The following is a 25,056-nucleotide window of genomic DNA, read 5'->3' as shown; positions in this document are numbered from 1 at the left end:
AATCTTGATTTAAGGGTTGAATAATTCGTCTTGTTGTTCAACTTATGTGGGCAAAAACAAAGGAAGGAATGTGAATAATTTCCAGCCAAGTAAAAATTCTACTAAATTGTTTTGTTCTTTTTTATTAAAAAAGCAGAGTTGTTTTTTTTTTTTAAATTTCTTTTTAAACACAGTAAAACATAGATTTTTTTTCACTAAAGTATGTTTCTTGCTTTGGTGTTTAGTCTGTCAGCAGCTAGTCCTTTATCTTCTAATACTTGCAGAATTTTCAGTTTACGTTCTTGTTTCTCAAAACCCAGAACTTCTTTCAAGGGGACTATAGAAGTTCGAATATGCAGATTTTTAGTTTATTTCTTTTTTTTTTTTTTCGTGGTCTCTGGCAGATGATGTTGACATCAACGGCTCCAGGAAATAAGTTAGATTATTGTTTGCTTTGACTTCCATGTTCGTTTGCAAGCAGCTTTCGTTTAAGAAACAAACAAACAAACAAACAAAAAACCCAAAAAAACAAACAAAAAAGGAAAAAAATAAGTCAATCATTTGGTTTCCTCTTGTACTCATTGGTTTCTGGAAGATGCAGAGGATGAGTGGCTTGATAAAATGCTGTTGACCAGTTCAGCCGTTAACAATATTATATTTAAATAGTTTTTAATTTTTATTTTGGTGTTTGTTTTTTTTTTTGGCAGTATCTGTCTGTAGAAAATTATCGTGGTGAAGCTACATATCCTGCGGGCGAGTTCTGGAAAAAAGAGTATTCTTATTCCGGCGGGGGAATGCGGTTTCAGCTGACGGGAATCGGACGGGTAAGTGCGCGTGTGACGGTCAGGACTGTACTTAGACGAAAGGAATAATACTAAGAATAAATTCGGTGGGCGCGTGGTTCACATCAGTGCGATGGGTTTGGACCCAGGGTTACTTAGGTAGGCGGGAGAGACGGTGTCCAGCTCCATGAAGGCGGAGTAGAGGGTGGTGAGCTGTAGGTCGGGCAGGCTGCCGTGGGGGGCCGCGCTGGGGGGGCTGCCCTTGGGGCTGCTCCCCGGCTGGCAGTGGGACGGGAAACACGGGGAAGACGTTGGGGAGGACGAAATGAGAACCAGGGGGTCCACGGCTAGGCTGTCGTCTTTCAGCTCCTCCCAAAGGTTTCCTGTAACAAACCAAAAATGGGTTGACTCGACTTGCCTTTTTTTTCTTTTTTTTTTTTTTTTTTTTTTTTTAAACGTTGTTCTACAGGAGAAAGTCCGTAATTACACAGTTGCGTGCGCTGTGCGCGTAGCTACTCTTAATGGCTTGTGACGGAGAAAGAAATGACATTTCTTAGATAGTTATTATATGTCCGTCTCCCTAATAAATTGAAACCTGGGAGAAAGAAACATCAATTTAAGAAAATCACCTCGCTTGATAATTGGCAAGACCCTGATGCAAAAGTATCCTGGTGAAGCGTAACTTCTATTTGAAAAAAAAAAAACAAACCCACACTAATTTTGAAAAAGAAAATCGCCTCTTTATAAGATACGGAAGAGCTAATGGCACTTTGTGGGACAAAGCGGCAAATAATATGACTTTACAACTGGCCGCCTCCTGTTCGTACTGAATTGCAAACCGAATTGCCGGACGTGTGATCGACCCGACGGATCGAAACACCCGAAAGGTTACTCTTTTTTTTTTTTTTTTTTTTTTTTCTTCCTTAACGTGTCCCAAAAAGTTTCTCGTCTTTCCGCCCAACGGTGCCTGTCGCAGTGAAAGCATTCAATGAGTTACTGCAGGAGGGCTGTATTTTTCGCATGCGTCATGGAAGAGCTCTTCAGGGGGGTGGTGGCAGGGAGATTGTTGCTCCGGAGCCGTACCCACCATCTGCAGACTGTCAAATGGGATAATAATTAGCCCTTTTGCTAGAAGAAGTTTGATTTGGTTTTTTTTTATATATATATATATAAAATTTTTTTTTTTTTTAATATGTGTGTGTGTATAATGTGTTTGCTCCAAGCGTGCAGGCCCGGTCTTAAGTTCCGGGAAGCTCTAAATTGAGATTCGATAATTTTGTCTAGAAAGAAAGTGAAAAGCTTAGATTAGGTTAAATTATTTAAAGGCAAAGGGCAAGGAGAGAGGGGAGCTGGAATTGCGCCACGTCGGTGAATATTCCCGGCACGAACGAGCGTGCTCCAGATTAACTGAGGAAAATGGACAGAGAAAGGAGTGGAAGGGGAAGAAGCTGAGGATTCAAAAAAAAAACCCAAAACAGCTCCACAACCCTGTGTTGTTAATCTCGGCAAAGCAATCTGGGCATGGCAGGATTGCGGAATGTTTGTGACAGTACAATGGCACGGCAGCTGCCTTCGCTGAGTCACGGAGGTTATTAAGGCTGAGGGTTTTTTACTCCGTCTTTTCGTCGCTCTGCGTTCCATTTTTGGTCTGTGCAGGAGGGCAAATCTTGCGTGTTATTTGCTGCAGCAAGAGCTTTATCATTTGGAACCTCCATATATATATATATACACACACATAAAAAAATATCTATACACACACATAAACTTGGTGGTCTTTTTTCTTCTTTCTTATTTTTGCACGGGAAGCGACGTTCTTAGGGTTCAAAATCCCGTCCGTTCTAGAGGATTCGATTATTTAATATAAAAAACTTTACTGCTTTTTTTTTATATTTGTATATTTAATATAAAAAGCTTTTAATATAAAAATACTTTCGTAACTAAGTATTTAAGAACGCACCTCCGAAAATACAATTGTTCGGGGCGTAGATCGTGTGAATGGCTCGTGAAGGGAGCGAATAGCATTCTTTGGAGCAGAGAGGCGGGAGGCGTTTGAATAAACAGCGATAAAGAAAAATGCTAACGTGTTATTTCAGGCGAAATTATTTCTCTTTGTGCCCCTCACGTGACAACGCTCTGGATACGCACGAATTAGTTGTGCATGTTTTCAGTGGAAAATGCGTCTGAATTTAAAAAATACCTTCTAAATACTGGATGGCAGCGCTTGATATCAGCAGTTGTGCTCAAGAGTAAGCAGGGTGGGTTTTTTTTTTTCTTTTTTAAACTCTAGATGTAAATCTGTAGCTTTCCTGGGAAACTTTTTAAAGCTCTAGTGCAAAATTCGATGTTGTGCAAAACAATGTGATTGAGTAAGGTGGTCTTTGTAGCAGCGGCAAGGACAAGTAATTAAAAAAGACGGATATAAATGTATTTTCCTGGGCTGCGTCCCCAGCAGTGTGTCCAGCAGGGCGAGGGGGGGGATTCTGCCCCTCTGCTCCGCTCTGGGGAGACCCCCCTGCAGTGCTGCCTCCAGCGCTGGGGCCACCAACAGCAGAAGGACACGGAGCTGCTGGAGCGGGGCCAGAGGAGGCCCCGGAGATGCTGGGAGGGCTGGAGCCCCTCTGCTGGGAGGACAGGCTGAGAGAGCTGGGGGGGTTCAGCCTGGAGAAGAGAAGGCTCCGGGGAGACCTTCCAGCCCCTTCCAGTCCCTAAAGGGGCTCCAGGAAAGCTGGGGAGGGACTCTGGAGCAGGGAGGGGAGCCATAGGACAAGGGGGAAGGGTTTTAAATTGAAAAAGGGAAGGTTTAGATGAGATAACGGGAAGAAATTTTTGACTCTGAGGGTGGTGAGCCCCTGGCCCAGGTTGCCCAGAGAAGCTGTGGCTGCCCCATCCCTGGAGGGGTCCAAGGCCAGGTTGGACGGGGCTTGGAGCAACCTGGGCTGGTGGGAGGTGTCCCTGCCCAGGGCAGGGGGTGGCACGGGGTGGGCTTTAAGGTCCCTTCCAACCCAATCCATTCTGGGATCTTACACAGACTGGGATGTGGTGTCACAAGCCTGACTCCACAGAATAGAAATTCCTTGGATACCTACCTTGGAGATCAAAATCAGTCAGGGACGGATTAAGAGCATCGATGTCGTTGCTGAGCTCCCCCTCCTGCAGGAGTGTGCCCGGCGCTGTGTGGGCTGGGGACCCCCTTGCCCCACAGCTGGGGGGCGTCTGCGCCGGCAGCGGGGAGTCCTGGGGGGCGCAGGGCTGAGTTCTGAGCTCGCCTTGAGCCTCTCCAGAAGAAAAGAGGGTCTGAGGGTCAGGTGGCTGTTGCATCAGCGGAGCGGAGATGTGAGGAAAACCCTGGGGTGATGGATAGCAGGCGTTTTGCTGCCCCCCGAGTAAATTTGGTAGTGGGGTCTTGACATGTAGAGGTCCCGAGGCGGGGATGCTGTGTAAGGGCTGTGGGATGCCGGAGGAAAGAGATGGCTCCACCAAGGAATGGGCCTGGACTGCCATCTGCCTGGAGAGGGAGGCACTTGCAACCCCCGTCGGGCTGCAGGACATGATGGAAGATCTCAGCTTTTCACTTTTGTCGCCGATCAGCGTGTCGAGTTCTTCTACAAAACAAGGGAAAAGAAGGGGAGAAGAAAAGAAAAAAAAAAAAAAAAAAGTCGGTGACTTACTTATTCCGAACAGAGCCTTAATTTTCAGAGCCTGCAGCTGGAATTTTAGTGCTCCTCAGGAAATGGGTCAGTGGAATGGCAAACAAAAATGCTCACCCAGATACAAGAAGAACTGCAAAAGCCTGAAATGTTTTTCTAAATTATCATTGCCGAGTGAGTATGTGATAAATTGCATTTTTGTCCTTAAGGTTTGGCTACTTCTCAGTTAATTTCAAATTTTATTCTTTAGTACTTATTTCAGGGTTAGTTTTATCTTAAAGTGTAGTGAGATGTCAAGAGAGAGTGTTATCTCGGTGACGCTTCTTTGGAAGCAATCCCGCAAGCCCAATTCTGCTTTTTAATTTAATTTTTAATTCTGCTTTTTGATTTTTTTTTTCCCTTGTTTTTGCCAATCCCTTTATAACCAGGCAAAATTCTTAAATGCTTCCCTAGATCATGTGCTCTGCTTCCCTTCTACAGCTTGGTGCCCATTGCAAAGAAAATTTCTGGGGACCAGAGTCTGAGAACGAATACACTGTCATGTCACTGACCTGGCTTTGCCATACTCTTCCTTACAGCAACCGGGTCTTTCCTCTTCCATTTCTGAAGCTCCTCCTGCATCTTATCAATTTTGGCTGGATTCAGAGCCCACAAACAGCCTTTCCGAGAGGAATTGCCCGACTTGTTTTCAACTTTCTCAAAGCATTTGTTCAAAGATAAGTTGTGGCGCACGGAATTCTTCCAGCCATCTGGAGCTGTCTGGAAAAACAAATCCGATCTAAGAATGGAACTTCAAGGAAAAAAAACACCCAACCAAATGTATTTCTGTTTTGACGGGTGAGATCATAAGGAACGCTGTTTAGATTATACTTTTTACAATACGAAACTTGTACATTAGAAGGAAGCCACAAAAACGTTGAGAGTCATGTTGTGCGGGAAGAGAGGGATCGGATAAACCAGTAACTGATCTTCTAAGCAAGAAGGTTGGCCTTGTCAGAGGGGCTGCGGGCTTTTGAAGAGGGGATTGGGACATCACAAGAATTACGTGTGTAACGAATTCTATTCTAGAACTGCGAACTAACAGGAAATCTATCTTAATCTATTTTGGAACACCTAGTAAAATTTCCGAGGCTTAATTGAAGGATTTACCTGCTACTCGGGCTCAAATTAAGTGTCCAGGCAGACTTCAAAAGGATGTTAGCATGCTGCCCTAGGTGTAACTCTGTATGCTAGCCGATTCCATAGCCCAATGGTTTAATCACAAGCCCTACAGATGAGGTACAGGTTTCTACAGCTGATCGCTGCATCCCTTTGCTTTGCGTTTATTTTTAACTCGGTAGTGGAAGCTGGAAAGTTTTGTAAACTGAACAATAGATCTAAGCTTCATTAAAATGACTCCTCTATTTTTATTCTACTTCTATTCTGTTCTACTTCTAGTCTACTCTACGAGTGATCAACGAGGGAAACGAAATTCCCTCCTTCCCCTGAGGACAGTTTTGCATTTAACTGAAAAAATGGAAAGAAAAGGAAACGTAGCGCAAACCCTCTGCTGATGCAATTTAATTTTTATAATTTATTTTTTTTTTTCCCCCTGATTGTAAAAGAACTTTGAAAATGAGTATTGGGGAAATGATATTGGGGAAAATACCCAGCAAAACGGCCCCGCTCGGATTCTGATGGGAAATGCCCGTTTCCTTGCTAGGCTTAACTGCTGATCTTGAAGAAACGGCACCGTATCCTTTTAGTGCACGTGGGTTTTCCTGGTGTTGGTTTATTTGATTTCCCTCATTTTCTGCTTACTTAGCCATGCGGCCAGAAGATGCTGCCCATCACGTTAAGGCTTTGTAAATGAGGATGCGCGTTCATCTCGGGAGATTCCTATAGAAAATTCCTGACGTGTCACTTCTTTGCTTTTCTTTTGGTAGGTGTTGTACAACGCGGTTTGTTGCATACCTGCGTAGAGGTGTCTTAGCTCCTTGCCGCTGCGCTATAATCTTAAAAAACCAACGTAAATAAGGGAGCAGGAAAAATGACTTGCTACATAATGGTAGGAATCGACCTGAGAAACCCAACTTCATTGCAATAGATGCGACTGTTAGTCCAGCTACACTTGCCCTGTCATTGTAAAAGAAAAAAAAGAAAAGAAATTGTAGCTTTTCCTCTGTCAGTCAAATTATTTTCTTTCCAAAAGGTCTGCATTTGCAGAGATGGGAGAAGAAATCTCAAGAGAGAGAGACTTTAGAGCTCATCGTATTACAAAGAATGATCTTCAGTATTAGTGTACGTGAGGCCGTTTTTCTTCTTCTTCTTTTTTTTTTTTTTTTAAATCCATTTTGGATACTTTTTCTTTTCTTGTTTCCAAACCATCCTCATCTGTGCGTCACAAGAATCAAAAGAAATTAAACAACTCTCTGAAAGGTGGGTGAAGTTGCCTCTGTGCCACTATTTCTTCATAACGGATGCCGCATATTTGTTGTCATAATTGTCCATATCAACCACACAGAATTATTGAACAGGGAGCACAAGAAATAAATATGATTTTCCATAGTCTTCTGAAAGAGGTTAAATATTAAAACTTCCCTTTTATGCGCATTAAGTTTCCTTTCCATTCTTATACTTTACGAATAGGGATCCGTCTCTCATAGAAAGACGGATTTTTGATAGTTTCTCTAATCGTCGCCTAGTGTAACAGCTCTCTTATAAATGGGCCTGGGTGCGTTTTTGCTTTCACATGATACACCAGGAATTTTTGAACATACTTCGCCAGAAATTCGACTTTCATCGGGGATGTAAAATCGGTTCTTTCCTAGCTTCTTGTGAAGGACTGTCTTGTGGGTTAAAGGCCTTAAAAGCCTCGCCGAGGAATCCGAGGGTCAGCTTTAATGCTTGCCGCCTTCATCGAAAAAAATCTAATTGGTTGCGGAAGTTAAAGACGTGTTGTTTACTGAAAATGACATTGTTTTCCCTTCATGGCAGCACGGTTTCTACCCTTTTGGCCCACCTGATGTCAGCATTTCACTATTCTGTTAGCCAGGCCCATGGGTGAGAAAATGTGCATTTCTATTAAAAAAAACAACACAAACACACAAAAACCCCAACCAAAAAAAAAAAAAAACCAACGAAAAAAACCCCTCTTTAAAACTCTTTCTGCCATAGGGTAATACTAAAGGTGCTGAATCAGTTTTTCTCCCTGGCAGATCATCTGCAAGTCGCTCTCTGGCAGTTCCAAAAGTAAATGCAACTGTTCCTCCTGGTTGAGACGTGCGCTCTGCTGCCGCGTGAGCTGACCTGAAAGAATATTCATGTTTCTTGCCCTGCGCATGAGGCCACATCCACCCCTGCCTGTGCCCAGACGGGATAATTAGTGTTTCTGCTAAGCACCGGAGAAGATGGGAGTGGCGGGTGTTTCTCAGAGGTTTTTCAGAAGGTGTGGGGGTGTCAACTATGAGATGGTTTTAGGAACGTTAAGAGCGAAAAAGCACAGGGATTTATGCCGGCGAGCGCTGCCAGCAGCCCAACAGGTTCTTGCGTTAAAGGTGGTTTTGCTGAGCAGAGAGTCGTCCACCGAGGTGGGGCCTGAAGGGACACGCTGGTCACAGCCCTGTCACCAGAGTTTTAAGTTAACGTTTGATTGCCTGCTAACGAAGGGAGCTTTGGCTCTCATAGGGTCGAGATCCCCTTGCCACGAAGGGAGCTTTGGCTCTCATAGAGTCAGGATCCCCTTGCCACGGCTCCTTTGTGCCACTCGGCGTGGGGCGGACGGAGCTGCGGGGAGAGAACACTCGCTGCTTGGAAGTTCCACCAGACCACAGACCTCTCTAACCTCTTGGACCATTGGCAATAACTCCAATTACCAAGATTAAAGCTTTCTGTTAGACTCACTAATCGCTACAAAGGGAAAAAAGAAAGAAAAAAAAAAAAAAAGGATGACAAGCGAAAAAAATATTATTGTGCAGACCCATTGATCCTGCCCGCCTCTTGAAGTTTAAAGAGTTCAGTGATCTTGCAAAACCCTTTCTCTTTAAATCTAGGTCTCAAGAGAAGGGAGAGGTACATCAAAGAGTAATTCAACTTTAGCTGTGTAGATGGTTTTTTGTTGTGTTTTTTTTTTTTTTTTTTTTTCTTTTAGGACGTAGGAGTTGGATTGCTCTGTTTCAACTAGAAATGAGATCGTTGCATCATAGAAACTAAATTTGCTGCGGCAGCGAATACAAGTTAATTGGACTAGGCTTGTATCATCTCATGTCTCCCAGCAAGGCTCTGCGCGCGCTTGCACTCTGCTTCTCTCCAGCTTAAATTGCTTCCCCTCCCCCTGTTGCGTCCTGCTATTTAGTGCGTCCTGGGAGCAACAACAAAATGTTCTCTGCTGTTTTTTATATTCCTTTATCTTGCTGAAGGCTCTCCGAAAAAGGGAGGGTAGAGGACACGAGCTTTTGCCATCTATCGACAGTTCCGTGGGCTGCTGCAAAGACCAGAGATAGACGGGGCTCAGTGCCTGCAAGCGTATTTGCTTGCTTATTCTCCCCTGCTTATTTTAAGGATGTTTGGCATGGAACTATTCAATGATTTGACCGTATTAGTAAGTAAAACGCAAAAATAAAGCCATCAAAAAATTGTGAATATTCCAATAATACCCCCTGCATCATTATTTTCCTATAATGCACGTGGCAGGAGTAACCCCCTTCTCATCAGGCTTTAAAGGAATTAAGAAAAATACACAAGGATCTGAAAAGAAAAAAAAAAAAAATAAAATCCACCAAACCCCTGTGGAACAGGCCAGTTTTGATAAGAAGGGAAAAGTTTAGATTAGGTGTAAAACAGTTATTTAAAGCTGTGGTAGAAATACACCTGCTGTAGGGATGAGCATCCGCACACACACGTCTCTATGGACACACACAGACGTATGAACACACATTGACGCGCCAAATATCACAACGCGCAGTATTGACACACAATATATAGTCGAGGAAAGGATTCAGATCCCCCCGTGTCCGAGTAACGTTAAGTTCAGGCCCGGGAAGGTGACGCTGGCAGAGCCACCGCCTCGTGGCTGGGGAACCGCTGCGCGCGTCGGCAGCACCAGCGTCTCGTTTGCCAGCGGCTGCTGAGCTTTGTAATCGATGGTGGTGTAAGACAAAGGAGAAGTCATTTCAGTTTGGCCTGGCGAACAAACGTGGACGTGCCTGTAAAAACCTACTTTTTAATATTCCCGCCTCTCTGCTTGAAACTCAGCCTATTTTTCTAGAGAAGAGCGATCGGATAAGAACGCGTTTCCCAGAAAGGGCGCGTGAAGCCAAGAAGCGCAGTTCTGCCAAACATCAGTTGCGAGATACGGTGGCCCAGGACCTTTTCCACAATCCTCAAACTATTTCCTTTTGCCTTACTAATTTTTCTTGCAACCAGTGGTGAACGCGTGGAAAAATAGAGTTGATAATCTCGGGGACAAAATCCAAACCTTTGCAATTTATTCTCCTTTTAAAAATGAAAGAAAAAAAAAAAAAAGTACAGCTACCGTGTTCTTGTCGCGTGCCGTCCTGCCTTTCCTTTCCCTCTTTAGATTATTGTCGTTACTTAATTTCATGTGTTTTGCCTAAAAATCGGTTGTGTCCCTGTGACTTCACAAAGTTCGAGCGCTTCGGATTTGTTTCAGTGGGTTACGACCAGTCGCGACGCGATGTGATACTTCTTGAATTATCGTGGCAGGTTCCTTTAGTTTTTTTTCTCCCTTCTCTTGCTGGTAACAAATAACAGAGCCGCTAGTGATTCCTTTGGGAGGAGATCTGGGAATACAGGTGGGGAACGGATCCTAACAGTTCTTCCTTCGTGATAATGTGGATTATTTTTCTCTGATTATCGGCATGTTTAAATTTTTTTTTCCCCCAGGCATTATTTATCCTCACTTAGTGTCCAAAACCATTGCAAAATTGTATCCAAATGTTTATTTTTAGTAATTCTTAGCGTTCTTGTCTTAATATAGATGTTTGAATTGCCTTTCTGTAGTTAATTTAAATTTATTTGAATTGCTGCATGTTTATTTGCGGTAGGCAACGGGGCGGACTCGTGTTGCTTTATTTTCGGTTTTGGGCCTTGCCGACAGTTGCGGGGCACCTGGCGCGGACTTTCGGGGAGAGGTTTTTGAAGCATCAGCAACGCGTTGGGCATCAGTCGGCGGTTCTATTACAGCTCGTTTTAAAACCTTAACTGTAATCCTCCCGCTCTCGGATCGTGCGCTGACTCATCTCTTCCCACTGGCGTTCCAAGGGCAGGAAACCATTCTCTTCTAGCAGGGATTTAAATTTCAACAGTATCTGCTGCAAACTGTACAGCCTTCCCTTCACCGCCATCGCTGTGTAATTATGAGCTTAGTACCATTTATTACGTCCTGCACTTTCCTTTGTGCAGTGCATGCCGGTGATGGAGTTGCCTCAGACCGACATCCCAGCTCCGGAGCAAGATGACCTTGACCCTCTGCTTCCCCACCAGCCTGGAGCTGCGACCGACGGCAGAGGAACCCACAAGACCAGCCCTGCCTGCATTTGAGAGCCAAGAGGAAGGAACGGCTGGGGTTTTAAAAAATAGTTCTCCTTTTTACAAGTTGTTAGGGAGGAATGGCCGCTGTCACTGGCACAAACTCAACGTTGGGACGGTTCTTAATAACTTTTTGTGTTAAAGAATACTGCATGTCATGTTCAACCAGCCTAAAATGTTGGGTAGTTTGCGTTTAGGAAGGGTTATAGCGTGAGTTCACGTTAACGTACTGAGAAATTATCCCTTTTCGTAGCTTGAATCCCCTCCCCTATTCCCTCTGCTGCCTGGCAAGCTTGGGAGAGATTCCCCCTCTCCCTCTGGAACTCACCTTAAAGTAAGGAAAGTGTTCCGTCATGAAATTGTAAATCTCGCTGACCGGCAAGCTCCCTGTCTTGCTGTTTTTGAGTGCCATGAAGATCAGGATGCTTTAGGGAGAGAAAGAAAAGTATTTTAGCCTGGTCTGCTTGACTCCTCAGAGGCAGAAACACCCCCCCTCCCCGTTTTTCAGTGTGTGTAATTACTCCGGCTTTCACTGGCATAGCAGGAATACCTGAATGCTTAAAGTTTCCACCCGGTTGTTTATAAGCAATGTCCTTACACCGCGTAACTTCTAAAAGTAATTCTCGAAGCGCATAGAGAAGGTCCAACCTGGGTTGAAAGTAAACTAAGAGAAAGCGGAATGAAGCCCACGGCCTTCGAATCCTGCGAGCGCGCGTTTACTGAAGGTTGTGTTTGAGTGCTTAAACTGATAAAGGCCCCGAAGTGAACACCAGGCTGACGGTGACAGAAGGTACAATTAAAATTTAATTGTCTGATCTGCTTTGCTAGACTGCTATGTGGGGGCTAAACCCGTGCGGTGACTGGCACAGCTGATACGTTTTCTAGGCATTTCCTTGCCCTGGTAACCAGAGTTAAAAAATAAATTAGTTTTAATAGAGGCCCTGGAAAAGGCAATCAAGTGTGATTAGTCTTGTGCCGATGGAATTTGCAACACCTGAGCTTTCCTTTTAGAGAAAGATCTAGCATTTGGGGGGGGTGGAGGGTGGTGATTGGGACCGTTCAGATGCTTTACAACATCTCCTTTCCCTCCGCCTTGGCCCCAGAGCCTGGAACATCTTGGGATTCACACGAAGAGGACAGAGCACGCCGGGAACCAGACACATACCAGTAAGCTCGTTATTGCAAATTATGCTGGAAACGGGCCATGGGTAAACAGTGTATTTCCTGTCACATGAGGACTCGTGGGGGGGAATAAAATAAATATTTTATTACCTGTAGGAGTAGATGGGTTTGGGAAATAGAGGCTGCTGGGATTCTTGACCGCTTTGAGGAGCGATTCTTTGGTAAGGGTAGTGTGAAGAAGTAATGTAAGTCACAGGGTAGCTGCCTCCCGAGGGATACTGGGGATACAAGAAAAGAGACGTTACTTGGCTCAGCAACAAGCTCTCGGAAAATATTTCTTTCTTAATTAACAGTATGAAACTCCTTAGTTCTGAGGATATTGTCCTCTGCCCACGTTTAATAGCTGTTATGCCAAGTCAGACCTAAAGCCTTTCTAGCATGGCATCGGGAAACACTAATGTTACCAGCTAACGCTCAACAAGTAGAAGAAATAGGGCATGTACAACATTACACTATGTAGGTAAGTAAATGAATGGTATGATTTTATTTATATAAATAAAAAAGAAGCAGAATAAAGTACTTCAAACAATATGCACCGTAGGAAAAATAAGCCTATTAAGTAAAGCCTCGAAAAATATAGGAAGAAACAGGGGAGTTTTGACTGAGCCTCGTTTGGTTTTGTGTGCTGGGGTTTTTTGGTTTTTGGTTGTGGTTTTTTTTTTTTTTTTTTTTTTTTTTGGAAGGGGATACAAGAAGGCAAAAATTCAAAGTGTAGAAAACCTACTTCCAAGAGAACAGCAGCCCAAAGCATGTGTTCAATTTGCTGTTATCGGGCAAGGGAGGAAAAAAACCCCAATGATGACACCAAAAGCTTTAGTGGATGGCAGCGGAATATATATATATATATATATATACACACACACACACAAAGGGAATGTATTATTATAGAATAAGTTAGTAATGTCATTCTGGGGGTAAGGAGAGTGGCATATGAGACATTTCTCATGGGTGGTTTTCATATTGCCCAACTTGTGCCAAAGCTGTGAGGTTCTCTCATAGTCAATGACAAGAGCCGGGGAGTTCAAGCGCTGTTGACCGCCACCTCGAGCAGCTTCTTTCCCCCCCGCCCCCGTTTTCTATACTGCAAAGCTAAAAAGAATAGTCAGGATGCCTAAAACCAGACAGCGTTCATGCTACCCTAGCCCTAGGGACAAGCTGTGGATGCTCCCTGAGACCGAAATGCCGAGTTGTCTCTTGCGGAGACCCCTGAACCTCCCAGCACACACCGAGGAACTGCGATCCCCGGGAGAGAAATATGTCCAAAAAAAAAAAAAATAGTTGAAAGAAGTAACGCACATACACAGCCTTGATTGCATCAGCGTTTCTGCAGGTTTACTCTCAATTTTTTAGCGCAGCAGTTGGTCACATAGTCTTTTTTTTTTTTTTTCCCTTTTTTTTTTTTTCCCCCCCTCCAAATTAGAGTTCAAACCTGCTGGCAGGCAACTTTCGAGAACAAAGGAACACTACCCGGCGCAGGTAAGATACCATCAGTTGGCTCCCCGTGAACTCGCAGCTCAGTGCGAGAGGAATTTCTGCCTCTCGCAGACGGATCTTTCCAGATGCCAGGGCCAGGGCACGGCCAAAATTAGGGAGTCGTGTCGTAGGCTATTAAAAAAGCCCTACCTGCGTGCCTTCCCTGGGACTCCGGGGTTGCTGAGCCCTGCTCTAGTGTTTTACTGCTTACCTCCAGCAGTCCTGTGGCAGGAGGTTTTTACGGTTCCTCTGAAAGATTATTATGTAGCTTTCCGGCCTTGTTGGGAAAAATTTCTTTGGCAATTAATTTATACATCTGAAATTTCTTACTCTCGGTCCTATTTTCCAATAGTTTCCGTTGCTCTGGGTCTCTGGCCCCTTGAAACCCCTGTGAGAGGTTATCACGTGCTCGCAAAATCCTCGTGGTTTATTTATTTAGCCTGGGTTCCTAATGACTTATTTCAGTTCCTCTGTAATTTTATTGTTGTTGCCGCCGGAGTTTTTTTGCCTGGTTGCTTTTATTTTTCTAACATTGAACTGCCTGAAACGGGATGGGGGGGAACAAACCCCAACACACGGAATACACTCATTTGTTTGCAGGGTGGAAGAAATGAGATGTACGTAATTAATCAGGTCCTGCCTCGTTAAACTAAATACTGGGCAAAACTGCAGTTTCCAGAGCAAGCTGCAAACTGGTTTCCGTGTGCGTTCGTTGCTTTGCTGCATTGGGGGAGTAGAAAACTGGGCAATTCGTACAATAATTTGGGTTTTATTGGTGTTAGTGGCCCTTTGAAAGGAATACTGAGACGGGACTGGTTGTGGCGTCACATCACCAAAGGCAAGAACTGGGCGTTTTAAGGATTATTTCTGTTTTATTGGTTTCGTTACTGCTTTTTGAGGGAGCAGAGCCTGGGGAATGGTCTGGTAGGACAGGCTGGAGCTGGTTTTGCTGTCGCCCAACTGGCATGAAAGGTGTCCGTCTTTTATGGTGGGTGGGTGAGCGACTTCTGTAAGTGTCTGCTGTTTCTTTCAGGTCAGTAAGAAGTAATTTTTTCTTATGAGTCATCATCGGTGTTGTGCCCAGCAAAGGGGAAGGTGAGGCCATTTTATCATTTGGACAACATTAACGACGGAGTTGATGTCTCTCATCCCTCTAATGAAAAGTGAGGCGTGGTTTGTCCGTCTTTCAGCGTGGGCCGAAGGGCCCGTTCTCTCCAGCGTAAACTTCCTAGCGATTCAAATTGCTCCAAAACTGCTCCGTTCGCATTTGAAATGTAAAGTATTGAAATTCTGGAGCTGCTTCATGCAAAAAGGTGGTATTCCCCATCGTCTTGGTCTTGTACCGCGTGTTTTTTCATTTCCCGGGAGCTGTTTATGGCACAGGGACAACAATTCTACATTGCTCTGCCTTTGGCTGCTTATGCCTATAGGTCCTTTCCGCCGAGGAGTAGAACACCTTGCCATATCTTTACTATAGTAATGTGAAAAAACACAAATATTGAATAGTCTAAGAGAAACCTGCTGCCTGTAGGAGCTCTGTCACAGTGCCAGCCTGCAGGTGGATGGAAGCCTTTCCTCTAAGTGCTTGTCGTGTCTTGCCTAGCAGCTCCCAGAAGGTGTATTTCAGCTTTAATTTTGTAGGGTTTTTTTTTTTTCCAATGTGGTTAATGCCGATGCGCAGTAATAGCACTGGTATCAAATCGGCAGTGGCAGGGGAAGGGTGCCTGCTTCGGGATGAATAAAGAAATTAAAAAATATTCAAATGAATTAACAAGCTAACTGGAGCTTTCTGCTAGAGCAAGACACAAACCCGACGTTTATACTGCGTGTGAGATGGAGTCCCAGTGGGGAACTGGTATATTGGCAGCTCCCCAGCGGGGAACTCTATATGGGCAGCAGAGCTTTTGCGGCAAGTTAATCCTTCATCTGGGGCCCTCTTCTTCTAAAACAGCAGTAATAAAACCAATTAGTAAGATGGGATGGTGGTGTAATATCATCTTCCTTTTTATCCTGTTAAGTTTATTATTACCTTTTCTCGCTTTAATTTGAGTTTTAGGCTAACAAGAAAAAACAAGTAAATTATCATGGCGTTGGTAAGAACGTAAAAGATAGTTGTCTTTTTACCACAATATAGGGAAAAGGAGAGGGGAAAAAAAAAAAAGTTTCAGTAAATTTTAGCTAGTGGAATGCCAGAGCGATAGGTTAAAGAAAGAGGCAGGAGTGAGATTATTCTCTGGCCGTTATTTCCTGACTCGTTGCAGAGGAACTGCTTCTTTCTGTGCCTTCTCACATCTCTTTAGCATCTGTAGACTTCTCAAGCTGAGGACAGCGGGTACGAAAAGCCCTTTATGTCGAAACTATTTGAACTTCAGTAGTTGGCGGACGCCCTGAGCAAATGGGTCTGCCCTTGTGCAACACCTCCTCGGAGAAGAACCTCCGTGCCCCCGCGTCCCTGAGCTGGGTTAAATACAAAGTCCAGATGGCGGTGAGGGACCGGCCACCGCTGAGGGAGCGGGAGGAGAAAGGTGACGGTAAATAGGAACCTGGTTTTGGAAGTTTACTTCATGCAAGTGTCCGTGCCTCGCCACAACATCGCTTAACTCTTCCAGCCACTGGAAGTTCAGAAAAGCCGTAGAAGTCCCTGAAGGTCTCCAAGTGGTTGGTAAAGTTACGCCCTATTCTATTCCCCTCTGTGTCTGAGGGGTTACATACTGTAATAATGAGACACCTTCCGTTAAGTTTCAGTAGGCAGGGCAGGGAATTTGTAAGTATAAGAAATACACACTTAAAAATATGAAAATCCACCACTTTCCCTCTTCCTTAGTAACGTTTTACAAAACTCTAACAAATGAAATTCCTAAAAAGTCGCCCGTGACAGATGACTCAATTTTATCGACGATCATAAAATTCCTACGTGTGTCTATGCTTGTTCTTTATGGTCATTCAGCATCTCTCTTCAGAAGTTACCTAAATTTCCTCTTACAGAAAATCACGCCAAAAATAACCTTTCTTTTTCCTCACGAGGGACTAAATCCTGACGATGAATGGTCTAATTACTATTTCAGTGACTCAGAGTAGTAGCACCGTAGGAATTAACAATCCCAAAGAAATACCATACAGTAACCTGACTTGTGTTTTCTTTGCACGGTTTTAAATCACTGCTCTGTCAGTCATATTTCTTATACTTCTTGAGCAAGTTGCATGAGACGGTACAGTTGATTCCGCGACGTCAGTCATCAGTCAGCGAGATCAAAGGAGTCGTAACTCAAGTGTGAGCTTTTATGTTCAAATACTTTCTATATATATATGAATTTCCTGTAAGCTTAATTTAATTCAGTTCTAATGGTTGGGAGTTTTGGTGGTTGTGCTATTTTTGCAGGTGGATTTCTGCCTATGTATCTGAAAAACCCTTGTTGCCTTAATTTCACCTTAAATAAGGTTGGGGGGTTTTTTTGTTGTGTTTTTTTTTTTTTTTTTAAAGTAGGGTGTTTCAAGCATATTTTTATCTCCTCAAACACCTTTTTTTTTTTTTTTGCTAGAAATTTTGTACGTTGCGGATAACTGAGCGTAAAAGAGGAAAATGTCAATGCACTGAAGAGCACCATCGTTTTATATCTATGGGGAATTGTTTAAAGATATTTCCTGGTCATGAAAATTACTGTCTGTAATAGACACCCTCCTTCTACACCAAGGTTTCAAAGCTCAGTAGACCGTGCTCGCTAACCTCTCAAAATCCGTACTAGGATCGCGTGTAAGGTTAAGGTAAATACGTGTGATTTTTACAAAGATGCTGTGCGCATCCTGCTTTGAAACTGGGCACCGCCACGTATTCAAAAGACACCCAAACACGCTCAAGAAAAACAAGGTGTCAGTTACTCCTGTGCCTTTTTAGCATGAATAATCTAGTCACATTACGGAAGAACAACCTTAATATTGTGCGCGCTCATGCATCATCAGCATTATTGTCAATTAGGCTTCAGCTGAATAATCTTTCACTGGGGATGATGTAAGAGTGAAAAGGTTGCACAAGAGGTGCGTGTGCCATCAAGCACAAAGAAAGGGTGCATCATCTTGCTGCAAAAATTTTGCTTTAGTGGTGGTTTTTCTATGTTTGATCCGAATTTTAAGTATACAGTCACCCATACTTAATTTTTCACTCTGAAGTTAAAGCACAGTCAATTCCCTTGGATCCCAAAAGGCCAACAATTATGTTAATAATTTATCTGGTTTCACAGCCAAGTTTCTTGAGCGTAATGGTGAAAATACGCATAAGTACCAAGATTCCATTTTTTACGAGGTGGGTTTTTTCTTTTTCTTTTTTTCTGGATGACCATTTAAAAATGCATTTAGATCCAGCTCTTCTAAGGTCTTATTGTCATAAACAAAATGTATGTATACAAACATGGTCCCGCGAACACAAAACTGGCGGGTATTTTTTCACCTGTCTTTTTGTGTTATTACCATAACTCCCGTACCATTACAGTGCTAGAAATAGAGGGGATTTTGGTCTATATATTGTACTGACCTGGTGGAAAGGATGCGAGGGGCAATACATCTGCTGCACGGGAGGCTGGTAGCAATAGAGACCGGGCTGCCCTTCCAGCGGGGATGTCCTAAGCTTCATGTCTGAGTCCTGCTAGGAAATATTTAAGGGAAGAGTGATCAGAGAAGAACGGTTTAAAATAGAATAATTGTATTAGTTACTGTTCCGATTTGTCTTTCATTATACACATTACTTTTTTGGACTTGATTCTATGTGACGCAGAATTTGTTTTGTTTTTTAGTGGTACGTGGTCTCCTAAGAAGACAGGCTGAGAGAGTTGGGGGGGGCTCAGCCTGGAGAAGAGAAGGCTCCAGGGAGACCTTCCAGTCCCTAAAGGGGCTCCAGGAAAGCTGGGGAGGGACTCTAGAGCAGGGAGGGGAGCTGTGGGACGAGGGAAGGTTTAGATGAGATATTAGGGAGAAATTCTTTGCTGCGAGGGCGGTGAGCCCCTTGCCCAGGTTGCCCAGAGAAGCTGTGGCTGCCCCATCCCTGGAGGGGTTCAAGGCCAGGTTGGACGGGGCTTGGAGCAACCTGGGCTGGTAGGAGGTGTCCCTGCCCAGGGCAGGGGGTGGCACGGGGTGGGCTTCAAGGTCTCTTCCAACCCAACCCATTCTGATTCTATGATAAGAAGAAACATTGTTTTCTGCATTTAGATAATTACTACTTTGAGAAAGGAAATCCTGGTCCAAATTCCATGCAAAGAGCAATTCGGAAAATGTCGGTTTCTGTTTATCTTTTTCCCCTCCAGACACCAGCTGTGTACTCCAGCTTCATTCCTGAGCCTGCGCACGTGCCCCTCTCTCTTTTTCACGCTCCTGGTCAGTGCCTCAAGCTGGAGTTCTGTCGTTAGGTGGAGGGTGAGTTCTTAATGCACAGGAAAGAGGTGGCGGAGAAGAATCAAACTAGGCTGATGACTCAATTTGAGCAAGATATAGGAAATACAGTAAGAACGTGATTTATTTCTGCGACTCTGGAAATAAACATAGAGAAGTTGGTCAAGTCTCAACTTCTCAGAGCTCTGCCCATCTCCTGTCCCGGGTTCTACGTTGGGCTCGGTTCTGCCAAGGGCTCGGGCTCCTGGATGTTAAATTTTGCTGCCTTTTAGTGCTGAGTGCGGCATGTGGGTGTGTGGTAACACCGGCTGCTTTAGCAGAGAAATTCAAACAAGGCTCTTGGTAGAGCTCTGGTGGGTCACGAACAGCACGGGGAAGGATGTGTCCTTATCCCCGCGTCTGCAACCGACTACAGGTTCCTTCCCCCACTTAACATCCACGGCCAGGAATTCCCTTCTGAGAGCTGATGCCGTAAACATCGTATTATTTCGAGGAACTAGTAACATTTATCCTTTTGTTTTAAAGCAGGGCCATAACGACCATCTCTTATGGTATAGACTAGTGTGGGTGTACGTATTAGACTTGATTTGATGGTAGGCACCCAGCAAATGCCAGATCCAGCATTAATGAGCGTCCATGCTATTTTGGTGGCGATAAGATGAAGTTTTTCAGAAGCGTCAGCTTGCCAACAGCGTGTAAGCTATTTCAGAGCCTCGACGTTCTGCGCTGGCTGAAGAACGCGGCCTTTCTTTTTCCAAGCAGTCACCTGTACTCGGTAAAAAGCTCCTGCAGGGCCAGCTTTACGTTCTCTACCTCTTGCAGCCCAGGGATTTGGGAAGGCAATGGGAATTTTTTTTTCATCAGCTGCTTACAGGTTTTGCATTAAACTCATCTGACCTAGATGAGTATTTATCCAGGAAATAAGAGATTTAGATCAATTTCCTCCTTAACCTGGATGGCTTCAATCCCCAGGTATGTACCCTGACAACATCCTTCCATTCCCTGGTAAATTGTCTTAATCCAATTAAGATTTTTTTTTTTTTGCCCCCTCTTTCTTTTGGTAACCCTCGAATTCTTTGCCTCACAGCCATTTAGAACCAGTGGCTAGGGCCCTCTCCTGGCAGATGGAGTCATTGTTTTTGTCCGATGATGACGATGAAAACACACGTTAGACTTTGGATCCCAGCAGAGATACCTTGCGGAGATCCCAGAGGGTAACTTACCTGGCTTTTCAGGGATCTCTGCGCTGCCCTAAATACGCAGTCGCCTCTATCCAGTGTGTGAATTAGCCCAGGTGCCTTTACGTTGCATGTGCCATAAACATATATTTAATTTTAAATAGTGCTGATGTCTTAGAGTTTCTCTTCGATTTGCATCGAGAAAAACGCAGGTCAGCTGAAGTGTTATAACAGATCTGGTACACGTGCCCTCTTGCTTGAAAAGTATTGCCTTGTTAACATTTGTCCCTTGAAAATACCAGTTGATGACAACTGCCCGTTGTCCGGAAGAATTTGGATATTTAGGATTTGTGTATTGTATCTAGTGGAAAATCATTTGTCCTTGTGCACCTTTCTGAGGGCTGTTTTTCAGTAGAGAAAGGCCATAAAATAGAGAACTCTGACAAATAAATATGGGTGTCTATCCTGAGCTCTAGCCTGCAACTTGACAGGAGACTAAATGTCCATGTAATCACATTAAGAGATAAGAAAATAATTCCAAAAGTATATTTTTGCCATCGAAAACAGGAAAAAACAAATTAGAAAAAATACTGACCATGACTTGTGAACCATGATCTTGACCCGCGGTGCTGTACTGGAGGCTGTTACACCATGGTTGTTCGGTGGAGATGTTCGGAATGTGTGTAGGAAATGACTCCGACTCGTCAGGACCTGTAGATGCCGGTAGACCCTCAAAACCATCGATGCTTCTAGCGTTTTTGAAGGGTGAACCTTCTGGTGGGAGGGCTTGGTGTGCTTCCTGGAAGACATCTTCGCTGATCTGCCTCTTGTAAGGGTGGAAGGGGTTTCTGCTGCTCTTGAGAAACCTGTCATAATTTCCTACAGTACTTTCCTCGTAACTGTACCGCCTGAACTTCTCCGTACTGAAAGATGCTTTAAATTTGTTCTTGCCGCAGTGAATTCCTTGGCTTGTAGGGTATCTCCCATGAATTTGATCCTGGGCCGGAGAAGCAGGGCTGGGGCTGTGAGAAGACTCTGAACTCTTCCTTTCTGTCCTGCCGTCTGACTCATATGGTTGGCAGTTATAACTGGGATTATCCTGCAATGAATTATTGGCATTTACTTAGGATTAGTATGAGCAAACATTTTATTATTTTCATTATTTACCAAAAAAAAAAAAGTTACATTACAAATATATTATTCATGAGAAGTATAAAGTTCCTAGTCGTAGCCGCCTTCACGCAGAGAAGCCCTAAAAAATCTAAAGGGTTTTCTGGTTACTTGGTATCCAAAACGGTTCAAAACCAAATTATTAAAAGCGTTGAGAAGACCGAACTACCTCGGGAAAAACAGGGTGTCTTAGGTGACTATCGACTAGTCGGTCTGACAGTTCCAGGCAAAAGATGGTGTATGATCGAGTGATGATGGATTAAATGACAGGAATACGATAAGTGCAAGGCTTGTCACACACGAGTTTAGTCAAATAAGCTTGATCTTATTCCCTGCTGGTGTTACAAGCTGCCAGATGCGTCGCTCGTTACATCGCTTCCTTTCATTAACTCCGGGAGATGGGTAGGCTCTGGGCAGACATTTTGACCTTCTTCCTGGCTCATCTCCTCCCTTCCCTTTTGCACAAAAAGAAAATAACAGCTACTAAAGTTCTCTTTGATCTAGAAGAGAAAGGCTTGACGAGAGCCAGTGTCTGGATCGTGAAGCCGGACACATTCCGGTTAGAAATTATGCGTATTTTCCCTGACATCAAGGGTGAATAACAACTCGGATGCCCTTTGAGAAGACACGCTTAAGCCCAAGAGCAGGCTCTGGGGTTTGGCGAAGGGGAAAATGTGATGTTCTGTGTTACACACAAAGTCGGACCAGGTTATCGAGTGGTCCCTCTCCTCCTTCCCCCTCCAAATCCATGTTGGCCTTACAGTATTTTAGGAGAACGGGTAAAGGAATGGAGTTTGTTCTTCTTTGCGGAAGAACGGGATCTCAGGAAGCCCCAAAGGGACGTTAGCACAGAAGCCAGCGCTTTCTGCGGAGCGGGGCATGGCACAGCTCTTTCATTCACCTGCACGTGCGTCTGTGTGACAAAGTTATAATGTTCTGTTCCGTCCCGGATTCCCGCAAAAAAGCGAATCCGACCCCGTGACGCTTTGGGGCTTCTCACGTGAAAACGAAATTGCTCGGTTTGTAACTTCCTAATTCTTACTTCCTCGCTCTCCTCTGTAGTCCTAATACACGTGTTTATGGCATCTTTCGCTAAATGAGAATTTCAACACCCCCCCCCCCATATTTAGTTACAGAAAGCCGTATGAACGGCAGCGCTGCCACCTCCCCGCCTCCAACTCGCAGCGTAAAAGTAGGACGATGGTGATTTTGCTGTTGCCCGATGGAAACCCCTATTCTCAGTCGTACTTTTGTTATGAAAGGGGAACGTGATGAATATACAGGCAACCGGAGAGAGATCCTTTTATTCCCAAAAAAAAAAAAAAAAAAAAAGTCCCAAGGAGTTCTGACGTGCTGGGAGGTATCCTCTACCGGCAGGGAGTAGACAAAAAGGTTCTGATGTGTCTCTGTCTGTCTGCTTTTTATTTATTTATTTTAGAAACAGGATGAGAATTAGTTTAAGTGTAGCATTTTTACTGGATTAGTAGCTAGGGGGATTGCCGGTTTTGTTTTTAAAGTAATAGGATTTCTAAGCAATTGAATAGGAAATTTAGCGTGGAGTTTAAGATTAGCTCGGAATAACACCTCAGGTTTCTACTCTTAATGAATGAAACTTTCAATGTTTACTTTTTTTTTTACCATTTAAGTATGATGAGATTTGGTACAGTAATCGCTGAACATTGAATTTGACCTCTGGAGAAAGAGAACAGAACTGGTCCATCTCACTCACAGTTTGCTGAACTGGGGATCCTGACCCCCCCTGTGCCTTCATGAAGTCTTGTTGGTCCCTTTCCAGAGTGTCCGAAGAAGAAAATTTAATATTAGATTGATCTTGGAGCAGTGAAACCATTACCAAATCCACGTCAGATGGAAATCCTGTGATGGGGGGAAAAAAAAAAATAAAAATCAAATGACAATAAATATTTTCTAAAACTGTAAAGAAACCACCGTTGTATGTACAGATGACTGGGCGGTGTTAGATCTGCAGCTGGACGATAACCCGCTGTGATGAATTCCTAACGCAGTTGAATTTTTTATTTTTATTTTTTTTTTTTTAGCCCTTAAAGAAATGTTCTGTTGGTGCAATTACAATGAAGATGCGATACCGAGTTTAGATGGATTTCCCGCACAGGTTTTATAGCAATAAGTTATTACTTTGCTTTCTATAGGTTCATGACTGAATGACAACGTATGGCTTTGGGGTTACGCAAATTTAGCAATGTTGCTTTAGTGAGAGATTGTTAGATAAATGCACCCCAATTGCTTTCAGTGGGACTGTATAAAATGAAGGGTTTTTTTGCTGTCGTTACTTAGACTGATGGTTACTACAGACTTATATTTTTGCTTTTGATTTTTTTTTTTTTTTTTTTTAGTACCAGTCCCTGCAGCCTTTTCATTCTGTTTCGCATGAGTAGATGTATCTGCGATAGGGAAATAACTTCATCCTTCCATACCTATTTCTATTAGTTGTGTCTCCTCTCAAATTCCCAATCTTTGATCTCGGGATATATGAGACGTTATCTGATGGTGTCCTTTGGATTAAGAGGAAGACATCGAATGTTCCGGTATTTTGTTTTCTACCCTGTTTTTTCCCCAGTCCTTGTTCGCTGTAACCATACAGCAAAACCGCAACATAAGAACTTGTATCGTCGTCTTATGCTCTTAACGCTGCACCAAGCGTGGACCTTTGTAAAGATCTCTCATGTTCATAGTTTAGATTTCAGTTGTGCAAGTCGGGTGTGTGGGGGGGGGAAAAGCCCTTGCGAGTTAATTCACAAGGTCTTTGCCACGTGTTTAAATGGCTGTTAGGTAAATAACTAAGGGGTTTATTAGGGTTGCTTAACAAAGATATATCACCTGAAAATGTGGAAAACCTCTTTTGCCCTTATAGTTCAAAGAGAAATCTGTATTTATGATGAGTAAGACTGCACTGCCCGAGGGGGGGAAAGCACAACGCGCCTTGGAAATCAAGTATGAGGCCTGCAGGAGTAGATCAGGAAAAAATGATGGCAGATAAAAGCTCAGAAACGGCTCAGGCGCCGGCTCTTCTCCCAGTAGCTTAACTGGAGGCTGACGGGGAGATACACTTCCAACTGATGCTCCTCGCGAAAGCAGCGGGTGGGAAAAGCGATAATTGGGAAATAGATGTGTGTGTGTGCCTGTATTTGTAAGCGTTCCACGCTGCCTGCCCTCTTCGTGCTGATTTCCCCGCTCATCTTCAGGTTGTACGAAGCTGCGTCTGACCTCCCTTTTCTACCGCCATTTTTCAACCCAGCCGCCTAATTTGTGGCCGTAAGCGTTAGAATTGTGTTAAAAGCTTCTGTACGGTCACGAATCTTGCCTGACGACTGCTAGCAGGGCGAGAGGCGTTTGACGAATGGTCGCGAAGAAAGAAAGAAGGAGGAGGAGCTTGATTTCAAGAAAATCTGATTCATGAAAACAAGTAAATTGGTAAGTCGAAAAGCTCTGGTTGCAGAATATAATAATGCCTGAAGCTTTTCTGTTCTCGCTCTGTTTACCATTAGGGTCTGTGGCAGGACCAGACGAAAAGAAGCATTATCCTAAAGGGTTAATTCAACAGGCCAGAAAGGTCTGGCTCTGCTGACTGAAGGCAATCAGACTCGCGTTCCGAAAACAAAGTGGATATTTCATGGTTATTCGGACAGTCAATACAAAAGGTCCAGGAAACCCAAATTATTTTTGTCCCTCCCCTCCAAGACTTTCGCCAGGTTCTGTTTCTGA

At 43.9% G+C, this 25,056-nt stretch overlaps 1 protein-coding gene across 1 annotated transcript; it reads right to left on the bottom strand.

The window, feature by feature from the left end:
- Positions 1-794: 794 nt before the first annotated feature.
- On the bottom strand, positions 795-24,140 carry FOXN1 (forkhead box N1). The gene is made up of 8 exons (XM_074594678.1): positions 23,045-24,140; positions 20,741-21,244; positions 18,117-18,227; positions 12,209-12,336; positions 11,265-11,361; positions 4,960-5,167; positions 3,848-4,363; positions 795-1,144 (listed from the first exon to the last, which is right to left on the bottom strand). Exons 1-8 carry the CDS (start codon positions 23,162-23,164, stop codon positions 882-884), a joined length of 1,947 nt encoding a protein of 648 aa, XP_074450779.1. The 5' UTR covers positions 23,165-24,140; the 3' UTR covers positions 795-881.
- Positions 24,141-25,056: the final 916 nt, after the last annotated feature.

The sequence above is a fragment of the Larus michahellis genome, chromosome 7, assembly GCF_964199755.1.
Source record: "Larus michahellis chromosome 7, bLarMic1.1, whole genome shotgun sequence".
Classification (NCBI taxonomy): domain Eukaryota; kingdom Metazoa; phylum Chordata; class Aves; order Charadriiformes; family Laridae; genus Larus; species Larus michahellis.
Note: the sequence above shows the minus strand (reverse complement) of the source record. Positions and strands in the feature narration are given on the sequence as shown.